At 51.0% G+C, this 16,949-nt stretch overlaps 2 protein-coding genes across 9 annotated transcripts in view; one reads left to right on the forward strand and one right to left on the reverse strand.

The window, feature by feature from the left end:
* Positions 1 to 6,766, reverse strand: part of sirt4 (sirtuin 4) — a 61,841-nt gene extending 55,075 nt beyond the window's left edge. For 2 of the 5 annotated variants that reach the window (XM_072498011.1, XM_072498012.1), the window contains exons 1-2: positions 6,197 to 6,766; positions 426 to 1,220 (exon numbers count right to left, since the gene is read on the reverse strand). In XM_072498011.1, the coding sequence (XP_072354112.1) occupies positions 426 to 1,220 (795 nt within the window). In that variant the 5' untranslated portion in view covers positions 6,197 to 6,766. The other 3 variants (XM_072498008.1, XM_072498010.1, XM_072498009.1) reach the window with 3 other exon arrangements.
* Positions 6,767 to 8,357: 1,591 nt separating this feature from the next.
* ctu1 (cytosolic thiouridylase subunit 1 homolog (S. pombe)) overlaps positions 8,358 to 16,949 on the forward strand; it is a 34,870-nt gene continuing 26,278 nt past the window's right edge. The window contains exons 1-2 of one of the 4 annotated variants that reach the window (XM_072498015.1): positions 8,420 to 8,464; positions 9,103 to 10,190. The gene's annotated coding sequence lies outside the window, so the exon portion shown is untranslated. Of the gene's footprint in view, positions 8,465 to 8,664; positions 10,191 to 16,949 lie in introns of those variants that run through there. The other 3 variants (XM_072498014.1, XM_072498013.1, XM_072498016.1) reach the window with 3 other exon arrangements.

The raw sequence follows: 16,949 nt of genomic DNA on the forward strand, positions 1-16,949 counted from the left end.
TGGGGAAAAATGGATTGGGTACTCTAAATTTATTTTTTTTAAATATCAGTGACTTTGCATGTAACCCGCTTAAATTTTTCTAACCTTTTGTGCTTGGCTGATCAATCCGACCAGATTTTGCTGATTTAATCAGTGGAAACAAGTGGAAACTCAGTTCCAAAAATGTTAAATCTAAGTTCCCATCAATCTGTATATACCTTAAATTGTTCATGCTCTCTGATTAAGCTGATCTGATTTGGAATTTATTCACCAAGAACGCAGCTCTTCGAGGCCTGTGAAATTCAAATAGGACAAACCAGGGAATATAATCACAAATATGACTGAGCTATCTTGGTTTCCAGGCTGGAGTGTAAACCCTGGACTATCATAGCCAAGTGGCCATAAATTGGACATCCCAAATGTATTTGATAATCTCATCTACTCACCTGCAGCGAAGAACCTGCCACCAGAACGGCATCTGACTCAGCCACACGCTCATAAATAAAATTCACTTTCTCCTTGTTCACTATGTCTCCAAATAAGGTGACATCAGGTTTCAGGGTACCTCCACAACTCTCACAGGAGGGAACGCAAAAATTTTTAACTTGTTCATCGGTCAGGAAAACATCTCCATCTGGAGCTATTCCATGTGCTTCCTCAGCCCAGCCGGGATTCAGAGCTGTGAATTTGTCCTGAAGGTACCTCCTCGGTGTTACATCTCCACACCCAAGACAGATTACCCTGTGAGTGCAGCCATGAAGCTCCGTCAGGCGCTGACTTCCTGCCTTTGAGTGCAAAGCATCCACATTTTGAGTTACCAGCCAGTGCAGCTTTCCCAAGTTCTCCCATTTGCTCAAAACATCATGTGCCACATTTGGCTGGTGACAACAAAACAGTGGCCAACCAACATAATTACGTGCCCAGTACCTCTGCCTGCCCTTGGCACTGTGGATGAACTCAGAGTGCTGGATGGGGCGTATTGCTGTCCGAGCGTAGAGCCCCACACCTTCAGATCGATAATCCGGAATACCAGACTCTGTGGACATCCCTGCTCCGGTCAGCACAAACAGCTTCTTGGATCGAAGCACAAAATCCTGAAGTTCCTCCAATTTGATGGAGTCCAATGGACGGCTCGAAGGAACAAATGCCAAATTGGAAGCAGTGACTGAACTGTAGTTCCTGCAGGTTTGCTTCAATAACAGGCATTTCTCAGCAACTACAAATATAGACAGCAATCGCATCTAGGAATAAACACAATGAAATAATCGTCTCTATAACATGATTGATGCACTATCAATTATGACGAGACGCGAGTAGAGAGTAATCGAGACTTTATTAAGCTGAAAAGTGTTGCCTCCTGCAGCTGCTGCCGAAATGGCTGCAGCTCGGTGAGCACACACATTTATACTCTGCCTACTGGGCGGAGCCAGCAGGCAGGGATTTATCGCCGCACCTGTAGTGCAGGAGCCTTACCGTATTACCTCTCATATACGTATTATACAAACAGTGGTGACTACCACATTCACCCCCTGTTAAAAAAAGAGTCCAGCGGGGGTGGTGGAAAACTATTTACATGGTATGTGAGCATTTTCAAAAACTATTTACATGGTATGTGAGCATTTTTAAAGAGTACAGTTTGGTGAAAGTTCACAAATTTAGCCGGTCGGGTGCCTTGATCCTCTGTTATGAGCGCCGCAGCCCCGGTGGTGATGCAGGCACTGGCTTGGTCACCTGTGACTCCGGGAGCGTGTAGTCCTCATCCTCATCCCCGGGTGGAACCAATGGGAGGACGGATCATCCTGGAGCGGGGGCTGTGGTGAGGTGCGCTGGGGCAATTGGAGGGGGGGTTGGGGAACCAGCTGGTGCCAGGTCTCTGAGGGAGACTGTGTCTTGGCAGCCGTTGGGGTATGCCACATAGGCGTACTGCGGGTTTGCATGTAGCAGTTGTACCCTTTCGACCAACAGGTCCACCTTGTGGAGCCGCACGTGCTTGCGGAAGAGGACGGTTCCTGGGGCGGCCAGCCACGTTGGGAGTGAAACCCCGGAGGTGGACTTCCTCGGGAAGGCAAGGAGACGTTCATGGGGGATTTAAATAGTCGCAGTGCAAAGTAGCGATTGGATGGAGTGGAGTGCATCGGGGAGGACTTCCTGCCAGCGGGAGACTGGGAGAGTTTTAGACCGTAGGGCCAGCAGGACGGCTTTCCAGACCGCCTCTCCACCTGCCCGTTTCCCCGGGGGCTGTAGCTGGTCGTCCTGCTCGAGGCAATGCCCTTGCTCAGCAGGAACTGACGCAGCTCATCACTTAAAAAGGAGGATCCCCGGTCACTGTGGACATAAGCGGGGAAACCAAACAGAGTGAAGATGCTATTGAGGGCTTTGATGACTGTGGCAGACATCATATCGGGGCATGGGATGGTGAAGGGGAATCTGGAGTATTCATCCACCACGTTCAGGAAGTACATGTTTCGGTTGGAGGAGGGGAGGGGCCCTTTGAAATCCATGCTGAGGCGTTCAAAGGGACGGGAGGCCTTCACCAGGTGCGCTCGATCTGGCCGGTAGAAGTGCGGTATGCACTCCGCGCAGACCTGGCAGTCTTTGGTGACCGTCCTGACTTCCGCAATGGAGTAGGGTAGGTTGCGGGCCTTTATGAAGTGAAAGAACTGGGTGACCCCTGGGTGACAGAGACCATCGTGCAGGGCCCGGAGTCGGTCCACTTGTGCGCTGGCACATGTACCTCGGGATAGGGCATCAAGGGGGCTCGTTGAGCTTACCGGGGCGATACAAAATCTCGTAATTATAGGTGGAGAGCTCGATCCTCCACCTCAAGATTTTATCATTTTTGATCTTGCCCCGCAGCGTATTATTGAACATGAAGGCAACCGACCGTTGGTCAGTGAGGAGAGTGAAACTCCTGCCTGCCAGGTAATGGCTCCAATGGCGCACTGCTTCAACAATGGCTTGGGCCTCGTTTTCGACAGAGGAGTGCCGAATTTCGGAGGCATGGAGTATGCGGGAAAAGAATGCCACTGATCTGCCTGCCTGGTTGAGGGTGGCGGCCAGAGCGACGTCTAATGCATCGCTCTCGACTTGAAAGGGGAGGGTCTCGTCGACCTCGTGCATCACGGCCTTGCCGATGTCGGCCTTGATACGGTTGAAGGCCTGGTGGGCCTCAGCCGTCAGGGGGAAAACTGTGGAGTGGATGAGTGGGCAGGCCTTGTCCGCATAGTTAGGGACCCACTGGGCGTAGTATGAGAAGAACCCCAGGCATCGTTTGAGGGCCTTGGGGCAGTGGGGGAGGGGGAGTTCCATGAGGGGGCACATGCGATCGGGGTCGGGCCCGAGAACTCCATTTTGCACCACATAATCAAGGATGGCTAAGCGGTTGGTGCTAAACACGCACTTCTCCTTGTTATACTTGAGGTTCAGGAGTTTGGCGGTGTGGAGAAATTTGAAAAGGTTAGCGTCGTGGTCCTGCTGGTCGTGGCCGCAGGTGGTGACATTATCGAGGTACGGGAAGGTGGCCCGCAGTCCGTATCGGTCAACCATTCGGTCCATCTCCAGTTGGAAGACCGAGACCCCATTAGTGACGCCGAAGGGAACCCTAAGGAAGTGGTAAAGGCGGCCATCTGCTTCAAACGCAGTGTATTGGTGGTCCGCCTTGCGGATGGGGAGCTGGTGGTAGGCAGATTTCAGGTCCACTGTAGAGAAGACCCGGTACTGTGCAATTTGATTGACCATATCAGATATGCGTGGGAGGGGGTACGCGTCGAGCTGCATGGACCGACTGATGGTCTGACTGTAGTCAATGACCATCCTGTGTTTCTCCAGTCTTTACAACTACCACTTGGGCTCTCTAGGGGCTGTTGCTGGCCTCGATGATGCCTTCCCGCAGTAGCTGCTGGACCTCCGACCTGATGAAGGTCCTGTCCTGGGCACTGTACCGTCTGCTCCTGGTGGTGACGGGCTTGCAATCCGGGGAGAGGTTTGCAAACAGGAAAGGTGGGTCGACCTTAAGGGTCGTGAGGCTGCATACGGTGAGGGGTGGTAGGGGTCCGCCGAATTTTAGAGTTAGACTTTGGAGGTTGCACTGGAAGTCCAGGCCGAGTAGCAAGGCAGCACAGAGGTTGGGGAGAACGTAGAGCCGGAAGTTGCTGAACTCTACGCCCTGGACGGTGAGGGTGGCAATGCAGTACCCCTGGATCTCCACAAAGTGGGATCCGGATGCCAGGGAGATTCTTTGGGTAACGGGGTGTACCGCGAGGGAGCAGCGCCTTACCCTAGCGGGGTGGATGAAGCTCTCCATGCTCCCGGAGTCCAGAAGGCAAGATGTCTTGTGGCCACCGAACTTCACCGTCGTTGTTGCGGTTGCGTGGTTGTGTGGCCGGGACTGATTGAGCATGATGGAGGCGAGCTGCGGCTGGTGTTGATGGGCCCTGGGCTGGTCGGCGGCGGTTGCGGGTGATGAGGTGCCCGACGAGCAGGGGGTCCTGAGGCGCCGTTCAATGGCGCCGAAGATGGCGGATCCCACGGGGCGCACGTGGCGGGTGGCGTTAAAGATGGCGCCGCCCACGGGCCGCATGTGGTCCGTTGGGAGGAAGATGGCGGCGCCAACGGGTCGCATGTGTTCTGCTGAGAGGAAGATGGCGGCGCCCACGGGCCGCATGTGGGCTGCGGGGACGAAAATGGCGGCGCCCACGGGTCGCACGTGGGGGGTGCAGTAACAATGGGCCTGGATACAGCGGCGATCAACATGGCCTAGCACACTGCAGCAAAATGCCCCTTCTTCCCGCAGGTTTTGCAGATTGCACTCCGCGCCGGGCAGCACTGCCAGGGGTGCTTTGTCTGCCCGCAGAAATAACACTTGGGCCCCCCCGTGGTTTGCTGGCTGCCGCGCGGCGCATGCTTGGGGTTGGCTAGGGGCGGCCACTGGTGGGGCCCACTATGTCCATGAGGGGGGGCACCGTGCGGTCGGGGGTGTACGTTTGTACATTACAGGAGGCTACCATTAGTGAGGTCGCGGGTTTCTTGGTCACCGCAAGGTCGAGCGTACCCCCTTCTAAGAAGCGCTGGCGGATGCACGCCGACCCTATGCCCGTAACGAAAGCGTCCCTGATTAGATGTTCAGTATGTTCAAAGGCCGAAACTGCCTGGCAACCGCAGTTCCTTGCCAGGGCATGCAGGGCATGCCAGAAATCGTCCAATAACTCACCGGGGAGTTGTTGTCGTGTGGACAGGAGGTGCCTGGCGTAGAGCTTGTTGATTGGCCGGATGTAGTTCTTTCAGAAGCGCCATGGCCTCAGTGTAGTTGGGCGCATTCCGGATAAGGGGAAAATACATCGGAGCTCAACCGTGTGTACAGGATCTGGAGTTTCTGTGCTTCTGAGGGTTGTTCTGTCGCTGCTCCGATGGAGGCTTCAAAGCAAGCTAGCCAGTGGTCGAAGGCCGACGTGGCGTTGTCTGCTTGAGGGTGCAGCTGCAGGCGATCTGGCTTGATGCGAAGGTCCATCGCTGTAAAATCTCTGATAAAATCTCTGCGTAATAAATTGATGCACTATCAATTACGAGACAAGAGTAGAGAGTAATCGAGACTTTATTAAGCTGAGAAGTTTTGCCTCCTGCAGCTGCTGCCGAAACGGCTGCAGCTCGGTGAGCACACACATTTATACTCCGCCCGTACAGGCAGGGATCTACCCCCGCACCTGTAGTACAGGAGTCTTACCCTATTACCTCTCATATACGTATTATACAAACAGTGGTGACTACCACAATGATCAAAACCATACGTGAGGAAAACAGCTTAGAAATAGCTCCTGCAGAATAGACACGGTAAAGACGTCCTGTATATATAGCCTCTACCTACATGGTAGGCTGTTCTCTGGAAGAAGTGATCCACATAAGCCATATACACTCGATAGTAACATTCAGAAATTCCAAACCTTAAACCTAGTGTGATCTGGGTGAAGATTACTTTATACAACATGCATTCATAACGAAAGAAAGTATCTTTCGTAAATGCACCAGTGTCATCCGAGCCAGGTGGATGCCAGGTTCGATTAGCACTTACTTTACTTTCCACAATCGCTTTGCTGCAGCAAGATATCCAGGGTCAAATTAGATGACAGTTCCATTCCAATCTATCCGAGCGGCAGTTCGGACCGGCACCCTAAAGCTTCCTGTTGGCAAAGATTCCCCCGACCTTTGCCAGGCTGCAGCTTACCTTCTCGATCCGAGTTCCACAGCTGACAGCAGACTTGCCGCTACCATGAAAACAAGTGTTACGAAGCAATGGTTAACCTGCGAATATGGAGTGCTGCCATTGGTCAGACTGTTCCGATTACGTATCCGATAACACGTGATCTGCTCCCCACCCCCGGTCTGATCACTGAGGACTCTCAGAAACCTAACGCACAGAAAGAGACCATTCCTGCCTGCCTTGCTTCTTTGGGAGAACAGTCGTACTTAGTCTGACACTCAAGCGTTTTCTCCGTAACCCCGAGAACTCCTAATCCTCAAGTACCTGAATAATGCCCATTTTAAATAATGTATAGAATTGCTGGTCCACTTGTACAGATTGCATTTGGGGGCGAGGAGAAGAAACAGTTTATGTTTCGGGTTAATGACCTTGTTTCAGAACTCGAAATGTTGGAGTTGTAACTCGTTTAAAACAAGAACAGGAACAGTGAATGGAAGGCCTGTGATGGGGAGGGGGCACGGGACACAATACATTGAATAACAAAAGTTGAATGATGTTGCTAAGCAAAAGGAGTTTGTAATGGGACCAAAATGCTGATCAATATATCTTTTGACTGTGGGAGAAAACCAGAGCACAGAGGAAACCCACCCAGACACTAGTGCTGCGAGGCAACAGTGCTAACCACTGGACAGGTATCATAGAAAGGAGAGGCACTGTTGATGATTAACGGTGGACCAGGGTGTTGTTGAGGAAACCATAATCATAATGTCAACAAAGGGGAGAAAATGTCTTTCATGGGAGCATCAAGCTGGAGGTGGAGAAAATGGCAGAGGAGCAGAATAATCAATTATCTTCCCATTTGCTCAACTAAGCATTTCCTTCCACCATGACTGACAGGCACCGATGACTATGCCTATTCCATTCTGTTTGCACCCTTGCCTATGCTCCCAGAACCATGTTATTGGTTCCCTTTGTCTTGCTTCCAACTATTTTATTGGAAAACAATTAAACTAAATTAAATAGACTGAAGGACAAGTTTAAAGGGGCAACCCTGTAAAGGAATTCTGCCTTAAACAAAGAGCAAATGAAACTTAAAATGTCAAACCAAAATGTGATTAAAAGGGTTGTTAAAGCACCCCAGACCCTGCAGAACACACAGGACACAGAAGGCCTCGATAGTGCCCGTGGAGATTGCATGCTCCCTCTCCAGGGACACCTGACTGTGCATGTAGCTGCAGTAGAGTGGCAGACAGTCAGGTTGGATGGCCCTTCTGTTGCCCGCTGCCTGGATATTTATGGCAAGTTTGGCCAGGCCCAGGCGCAGGTCCACAAGGTGATCCCCCTCCCTCCCTGCCCCCCTCCGCACCGGGTGCCCATAGACCAGTGTCCTGCTTCCAAACCACAAAGCCTCCAATTTTAGACCATTAACTTCTGCCCCTATTTTTTTCATGATGTGGGGATGCTGGCATTGGACTGGGGTGAGCACAGTAAGAAGTTTTACAACACCAGGTTAAAGTCCAACAGGTTTGTTTCAAATCACTAGCTTTCGGAGTGCTGCTCCTTCCTCAGATGAATCCCATTCACCTGAGGAAGGAGCAGCGCTCCAAAAGCTAGTGATTCGAAACAAACCTGTTGGACTTTAACCTGATGTTGTAAGACTTCTTACAGTCCTATTTTTTTAGTACAGCCGTTGTCAATGATTCTGCTGCCATTGACGCCTCAGCTCTACCCATCTTGTATTTAATTGTCCTATTACCTTCACCCTTTGCATGATTATTCCTTTTAATCTCCTGCCTTCCCCTGCATCAAGAGACCTTCCCTTTTTTTTGTCTTCCTTCCCCCTCCCTGTCTCTGAATTTGCTTTAAACCTGTTGCATCTGTAATTTTTTCCAGTTCTGATGAAAGCTGTTTTTCTCTCTCCACAGATGCTGCCGGACACACTGCTGCTGAGGATTTCCAACTGTTTTTTTTTTAGATTTGCGGCATCCGCGGTATTTTGCCTTTTTCGGCCACAGCGACCGGCATTCCATCAACCGAGCGAAAATAAATTCTCTCTGCTCCATGATTTTGGACCTCTCTCTGGAGTTGGGTTCGGGACTTATCCTCAGGCCAGCGCTATCATGGAAACACAACAAATCCCATCATGCCGCGGGCGGGCCATGGGCCGCTGTCATTGGTCAGCCGGGGAGTGGTTGGTCACGTGGATGGCGTCGCACGGACCAATCGGAAGGCCCGAGGCGGAGCCGGCCTGCAGGTTCAGGCGGTGGCGGTGATGGTCTGGGGACACTTGAGGTAAGCAACCGGCGGGTAAGATCCACGAGGCTGCCGTGAGGCGGGGTTGCGCCTGGAGGAAACGGCAGAGCGTGTCCATTGATGGGTGTCGCTGCCTGGTTGCCCGGGCAGGGCAGCATCCTGATGAAATGTCGGTGGAGGCGCCGAAAGGGGGTCGGCCTCTGCTGCCTGATGATCTCTCGGCCCCCCCCCCCCCCCCCCCCCCCACATGGATATTGAGGGCCTTTCCTCCACCGCGTGGTGTAACGCAGATATTACATTGAATTTGCTTCATGGAAACTTGTCAGAACTTTATAAATCACTGGTTAGACCTCTAGAACGCCGTAGGTAATTCAGGCCCCACCCACGTTTCAGGGGGAAAACAACCAAAAAGACGGGCTGAATTGGCTTACTTGGATTGGGAGGATTCAGTTGGGAAAGTTAGAAGTATACTCCTTGGAACAGAGTTTAGGAGGTGAACTGTGAGAAGTTTTCAAAATTAGAAGTTTTGACCCTGTGGCAAGTGGGTCAGGGGCTTTTCACAGTAACATTGAAGCCTACTTGTGACAAGCGATTATTATTATAACTAGAAGTCCTTGGCTTAAAATTATTACGATGAGCACTTGAGGCACTTTACCAACATTCTTATTGCCCATCAGCTGGAACTCCTGTAGCATCTGCATAAACATCCCTGACTCTGCTGGAAGGAAGGAACGTGCTCCAGATGTGCATGATGCAAATATTGTGATCTTACGTAAGAACAAGGGTGACTGAAGTGATTGCAACAACTGTCAAGGCATTGCCCTGCTGTGCATCATGGGAAAAGTATTTGCCATGTTGCCCTTGTCAAACTGCAGATCTTGGCCAAATGCATCTACCCCAAAACCCAGTGTGGTTTCTGAATTGAAACAGCCATTATTAATGTGATCTTCTCAGCCCAGCAGCTGCAAAAAAATTGCCATGAGCAAATGGGGCCACTATAAATTGCCTCATTGACCCCATCAAGAGATTCAACCACGTGAGCAGAAGCAAACTATTTAAGCTGCTGAAGGAAATTGGCTGCCTGCCGAAGTTGCTCTGTGTGATCTGCCCTTTATGGCAACCTTTTGGGTATGGTCAGCTGTGGCAGGGCGACAGCTGAACCCTTTGAGACTGCAGTGGGGTCAAACTGGGTTGTGTTCTGTCACCAACACACTTTTCTGGCACCAACAGACTTTGGTATATTCTTTTTTGTCATACTCTTTCAGGGCATCCCCTTTTATTTTTTATTTACGTACCTTAACCTGTGGAGTTCAGTCTTGCCCACATGAGATTGAAGACAAAAAGATGTAAAGTCCTCATCAGAGTTGCTCTGGGTCAGTGATGCCACATCAGCATTCCATACAGAGTGACACCTTTGGTTTGATCTTCAGCATCAGGAAAACAAATGTCATTGTCCAAGACTTTGCCATATCGCCATCCATCAGCATTGGCAATGTGAAAGAAGATGTTCAAAGCTTCATAATCTAGCTCCAAGCTGAAATCAGCATATGCATTGCAAAAACTGCAGCTATTATGTCCAAGCTGAGTAACAAAGTGTGGAACAACAGCAACCTGACTGAGGAACACCAAACTCCAAATCTACCAAGTGTTGCTAACTTGCTGTTGTCTCTTAATTTGGCTCTGTTTAATTACGTTTGCTCGAGTCTTTCGACACCGCCACAAGGTTCAAAACCGAATACTGATTAAAGACTCGATACACCAGTTAGTAAGTCAAAAACAATGCTCATTTATTTACACACAGTCAAATCTACTCATGCATAAACTCTACAACCTAAACTATCACTATTACTAAAAGCCTATACTTAGCTTCGGGTGCCCACTCAGTCAGAGGAACAATGGCCGTTGCTCGGTTCTGAGGCTGCTGGGTTGAGCTGTTTCCAGGGTAGCAACTAGGAACGTCTATCTTGTAGCGTGCATTGACTTGGAACTTACTTGGTCTGGTGTCGCTTTGGTGGGTCTCTACTTGCTGAGAGCCAAGGCCAAGAGAACGATCCTCTCTTGGGGAGTCCTTTTTATACCCCAAAAGGGCTTTGCGTGCTTTTGGGCAGGCCTTGAACTTGGCCCCAATTAATTGGGCCATTTCCCAATCGTTCCTAACGATTTTCCTCCAATAGAGGGGTGGGTTCCTTGGTTGCTGGGTGTGTCCTAGGTGGCTGTTGGTTTGCTTTGTTTTAGTCTCCTCTGGCCCCGGGATGTCTGTCTTAGCATTGTTTACCTAACTGTTGCCTTTTGTTCCCGGGGATGGCTCATTAGTGTAGATGGTTCTGCAGTACCGTTCCTGTCTGAGAGCTACAGCTCTAATCAACAGACAGACCTTGCACCTGCTTGCTTTTTCAGTATTGTCCAATTTTCCCTGCATTCTTTGTGAAGTGCCCATTTTGTATTCGGGATGTGGCCATCCCAGATGGCTACACCCCCCTCCTTGTGATCCTCAACGCGAAGTGTGAACGATCACATTACTGCGTCGTCTTCGTCCTCTGACCAAACGGGACACCCATAATCAGGCTTCACTCTGCTCTATCCTATGAAACACAATTTTACCTAAATCATTTTAAATCATACATTATTATAAAACTCTACGGGGCGCTATGACATTAATGCATGCATTACAGAAAAATTAAAAAAACTGGAACCTTAAACTATCCTTACTCAAACAATCCCAAAAATCTACAACATTTTAAATGTACAAAATAGCAGCACACACATTTCTCTGGCCTGGCTGTCAGACACAGAGGTTTGCATTTCTTTATTTAACGGAATACATGTAAAGAGAAACGGATGCACTTTAATTCATGTCAAGGGGTTCGGGGGTTTGGTGAAATCCGAAAATAGGGGACCTAATCCTGTATACCGGGGTGCGAGAGCGGTAGGCGCTCTTTCGCCATTTCCTGACTCTCTAAGTGTCTGCACAACACTCCAAAGTATCGCCAGTACTAAGAGGGCTTCTACTACATACGATAGTGAGTACCAGGTGATAAACCTATCCACCAGGTCGGGGTATTGTTAGCTGTCGCGGGGCTAGCTATCTCGGGGTTCTGTGTATTGCAGGGGGTGGAATCATTCACGGCTTGTGTGGTAGGGGTGAGGGTGGTAGCGTCCGCGCGCAACTGAAGGGATCCCACTAAGATCCAGGTGAACAAGATGGAGGTCGCCTTCATCTTTGTGTCGTCTTTGTCTTCCTCTGGGGTTCCTGAGGTTCCGGAGTTCTGTAAACACAAGCATAATATCTGTTATTATCTTGCTTAAGATCTCGTATGTCTGACTGTCTGTCCTTTGTTGCCAATTACCCATTATGATTGGTCACCATCTGTGACTACCTCATTTTTTTAAAAACCAAATATTTGGGACAAGACATCCGAGAAAAATACTGACATAGTGCAAGCTGTCTCGCAGCCTGTGCGATCTACCATCCTAGTGTTTTAGGATGTAAATAGCATACGGAAGCAACCTAAGGGTTGCCAAAACCAAACAAAAGAATTTCGAACTGAAAGTGCCAAAATGGGGTGCTTATGGGCCGCGGCGGGTAAGAAATGGGTGGAATCCCCGGGTAGGACGGTGATCAATGCCGTTTGTGCTCTACCCGAGCGTAGCTGACCAGAGGGGGGTCCTCAGGCAGGGCAGGGATCTGTGCCGTTTCTCCACTGCCTGAGCAACCGGCAAGAACGGGTAAGAATGTGGTCGTCGTGGGGGGGCTGCCTCTCGAATCAGGAGAGTAGCTAGTGTCTTTTTAAAAAAATATATTTTATTAAAGTTTTCAAACACAATTTTTCCTCCTTACAAATCAACAAAAACGGTAACACGATAACTAATAGATAACATTGTTTAAATAAAGTAGTAAACTAACAATGTAACACAAAATAGTGCTCCACCACCCGCCCCTCCACCCCATCTAGAACAAAAACAATTTCCCCCCCCCCTCCTTCCCGCCCCCCCCTCTCTTTCTGGGCTGCTTCTGCTGACTGTCTATTTTCCCCCTAACGTTCCGCTAGATAGTCGAGGAACGGTTGCCACCGCCTGGAAAACCCCTGAGCCGATCCTCTCAGCGCAAACATCACCCGTTCCAGTTTTATGAACCCTACCATATCGTTTATCCAGGCCTCCACGCCGGGGGGTTTCGCTTCCTTCCACATGAGTAGAATCCTTCGCCGGGCTACCAGGGACGCAAAGGCCACAATATCGGCCACTTTCGCCTCCTGCACTCCCGGCTCATCCGCTACCCCAAATAAAGCTAACCCCCAGCTTGGCGTGACCCGGACCTTCACCACCTTCGAGATCACTCTTGCCACTCCCTTCCAGTGCTCCTCCAATGCTGGACACGACCAAAACATATGTGTGTGGTTCGCCGGGCTTCCCCCGCACCTGTCCTCCACTCCGAAGAACCTGCTCAACCTAGCTCCCATTATGTGTGCTCTATGTAGCACCTTAAATTGGATCAGGCTAAGCCTGGCACACGAAGAAGAGAAATTTACCCTACTTAGGGCATCAGCCCACAAACCCTCCTCAATCTCCTCCCCAAGCTCTTCTTCCCATTTTCTTTTCAGCTCTTCTACCAGCTCCTCCCCCTCTTCTCTCACCTCCCGGTATATTTCGGACACTTTGCCCTCCCCGACCCACACCCCCGAAAGCACTCTATCCTGGATCCCCTGTGTCAGGAGCAGCGGAAATTCCCTCACCTGTTGTCTCGTGAACGCCCTCACCTGCATATTCCTAAAGATATCCCCCGGAGGCAGCTCATACTTTTCCTCTAGCACACCCAAGCTCGCAAACGACCCATCTATAAATAAGTCTCCCATTCTCCTAATTCCTGCCCGGTGCCAGCTCTGGAACCCTCCGTCCATCCTTCCTGGGGCAAACCTATGGTTGTTCCTGATCGGGGACCACATCGTGGCTCCCAGTACACCCTTCTGTCGCCTCCATTGCCCCCAGATACTTAATGTTGCCGCCACCACTGGGTTTGTGGTAAACCTTTTCGGGGAGAGCGGTAGCGGCGCCGTCACCAGCGCGTTTAAGCTCGTTCCTTTACAGGACGCCATCTCCAGCCTTTTCCATGCCGCCCCCTCTCCCTCTATCATCCACTTGCAGATCATCGCCACATTGGCGGCCCAGCAATAGTCGCCCAAGTTCGGCAACGCCAGTCCCCCTCTGTCCCTGCTACGTTGCAGGAACCCCCTCCTTACCCTCGGGGCCTTCCCTGCCCACGCAAAGCTCATGATGCTCCTATCTATTTTCTTGAAAAAGGCCTTAGTGATCAATATGGGGAGACATTGAAACACAAATAGAAACCTCGGGAGGACCATCATCTTAATCGCCTGCACTCTGCCCGCCAGTGACAGCGGCAGCATATCCCACCTTTTGAAATCCTCTTCCATTTGCTACACCAGCTGAGTCAGATTGAGTTTGTGTAAGGTTCCCCAGCTCCTGGCTATCTGAATCCCCAGATATCGGAAGTTTCTTTCCACTCTCCTTAGCAGCAGGCCATCTATCCCTCTACTCTGGTCCCCAGGATGTATTACGAAAAGCTCACTCTTTCCCACGTTAAGCCTATATCCCGAGAAATCTCCAAACTCCCTCAATATCTGCGTAACCTCTGTCATCCCCCCCACTGGATCCGCCACATACCGCAGTAGGTCATCTGCATAGAGTGACACTCCGTGTTCCTCTCCCCCTCTAACCACCCCTCTCCATTTCCAGGAGTCTCTCAGCGCTATGGCCAGTGGTTCAATTGCCAACGCGAACAGTAATGGGGACAGAGGGCACCCCTGCCTTGTTCCCCTATGTAACCGAAAATACTCCGATCTTTGCCGATTTGTGACTACACTTGCCATTGGGGCCCCATAAAGGAGTTTAACCCAGCTGACAAACCCCTCCCCGAACCCAAACCTCCTCAGCACCTCCCATAAATACTCCCACTCTACCCTATCAAATGCCTTCTCTGCATCCATTGCCGCCACTATCTCTGCCTCCCCCTCTGCTGGGGGCATCATTATCACCCCCAATAGCCGTCGCACGTTGACATTCAATTGTCTCCCCTTTACAAGCCCTGTCTGATCTTCGTGCACCACCCCCGGGACACAATCCTCTGTCCTCATTGTCAGCGCTTTCGCCAACAACTTGGTCCACATTCAGGAGCGAGATAGGCCTATAAGACCTGCATTGAAGCGGATCTTTATCTCGCTTCAGGATTAGTGATATTGTCGCCTCCGATATTGTCGGGGGTAGAGTCCCCCCCTTCTCTGGCCTCGTTAAAGGTTCTTACCAGAAGCGGGGCCAACAAGTCCACATATTTCCTGTAAAATTCCAGCCGGGAACCCGTCAGGTCCCGGGGCCTTCCCTGCCTGCATGTTCCCCAGCCCTTTGGTCACCTCGTCCACCCCAATTGGCGCCCCCAGGCCTGCCACCTCCTGCCCCTCCACCCTCGGGAACCTTAGTTGGTCCAGAAACTGCTGCGTCCCCTCTTTTCCGTCCGGGGGTTGGGACCTATATAACCTCTCATAAAAGGTCTTAAACACCTCATTTACCTTCCCTGCTCTCCGCACCGTAGTTCCCGTTTCATCCCTAACTCCCCTATTTCCCTCGCCGCTGTCCTCTTATGAAGCTGGTGGGCCAACAGGCGACTCGCCTATTCACGATATTCATATCTCATCCCCTGTGCCTTCCTCCACTGTGCCTCTGCCTTCCCTGTGGTCAGCAGGTCAAACTCCGTCTGGAGTCTTCGCCTCTCCCTATATAGTCCTTCGTCCGGGGCCTCCGCATATCTTTTATCCACACTCAAAATCTCCCCTAGTAATCTCTCCCTCTCTTTGGCCTCTGTTTTCCCCTTGTGAGCCCTGATGGAGATCAACTCTCCCCTGACCACCGCCTTCAGCGCTTCCCATACTACCTCCACTCGGACCTCCCCATCATCATTGGCCTCCAGGTACCTTTCGATACATCCCAGCACCATTCCGCAGACTCCCTCATCCGCCAATAACCCCACATCCAGTCGCCAGAGTGGGCGCTGTTCCCTCTCCTCTCCTAGTTCCAGATCCACCCAATGCGGGTCATGGTCTGAAACAGCTATGGCCGAGTACTCCGTTCCTTCCACCCTTGAAATCAGTGACTTTCCCAAAACGAAGAAATCTATCCGGGAGTTTCCGGTCCTGGATCTAGATCTATCTAACCCTGGGTCTAGCACGGTATTGAAGTCGTCGTCGTCGTCCCCCCCCCCCAAAAATATTTTTATTAAGGTTTTTTAACAACACAATTTTTTCCCCTTACAAACAATAACCCCCCCCCCCCCCGTAACAAAATAACGCAAAATCACCCTGAGCAAGATATATATGTGGCAAGATGGCATATTTACATAGCTTTATACACTGGCTCTTGGCCGCACGTACCGTTTCTCCCCACCCTCCATGCCATCTCCCGCTCGTCCATCCCCTCAAACAATCTCTCGTCCCACCCCCCCCAGGGTTGCTGCTGCTGCTGACTGACCTTCTTCTAACGCTCCGCGAGATATTCTAGGAACGGTTGCCACCGCCTGTAAAACCCCTGTGCAGACCCTCTCAAAGCAAACTTAATTCTCTCCAATTTTATGAACCCCGCCATGTCGTTAATCCAGGCCTCCAGGCTAGGGTGCTTCGCCTCCTTCCACAATAGCAAGACCCTTCGCCGGGCTACTGGGGACGCAAATGCCAGAATTCCGGCCTCTTTCGCCTCCTGCACTCCCGGCTCATCCACTACTCCAAATATTGCTAGTCCCCAGCTTGGCTTGACCCGGACTTTCACCACCTGCGATATTACTCCCGCCACACCTCTCCAGAACCCCTCCAATGCCGGGCATGACCAAAACATATGGACATGGTTCGCCGGGCTCCCTGAACATCTTTCACATCTATCCTCTACCCCAAAGAACCTACTCAGCCTCGCCCTCGTCAAATGCGCTCTGTGAACCACCTTAAATTGTATCAGACTGAGCCTGGCACACGAGGAGGAAGTATTAACCCTACCCAGGGCATCAGCCCATAGCCCTTCCTCAATCTCCTCCCCCAGCTCCTCCTCCCATTTACCTTTCAATTCTTCTACTAGCGCTTCCCCCTCTTCTTTCATCTCTTGGTATATTTCCGACACCTTGCCCTCCCCGACCCATACCCCCGAGATCACCCTATCTTGAACTTCTTGTGCCGGGAGCAACGGAAGTTCCCTCACCTGTCGCCTCACAAAAACCCTCACCTGCTTATATCTAAATGCATTTCCCGGGGGTAACTCAAATTTCTCCTCCAGTGCCCCTAGGCTCGCAAATGTCCCGTCAATGAACAGGTCCCCCATTCTTCTTATCCCCGCCCGATGCCAGCCTTGGAACCCCTCGTCCATCTTCCCCGGGACAAACCGGTGGTTACCCCTGATCGGGGACCACACCGATGCTCCCATTGCACCCCTGTGCCTTCTCCACTGGCCCCAGATCCTTAGTGTTGCTGCCACCACC

This window comes from Scyliorhinus torazame, chromosome 1 (assembly GCF_047496885.1).
Source record: "Scyliorhinus torazame isolate Kashiwa2021f chromosome 1, sScyTor2.1, whole genome shotgun sequence".
Lineage (NCBI taxonomy): Eukaryota > Metazoa > Chordata > Chondrichthyes > Carcharhiniformes > Scyliorhinidae > Scyliorhinus > Scyliorhinus torazame.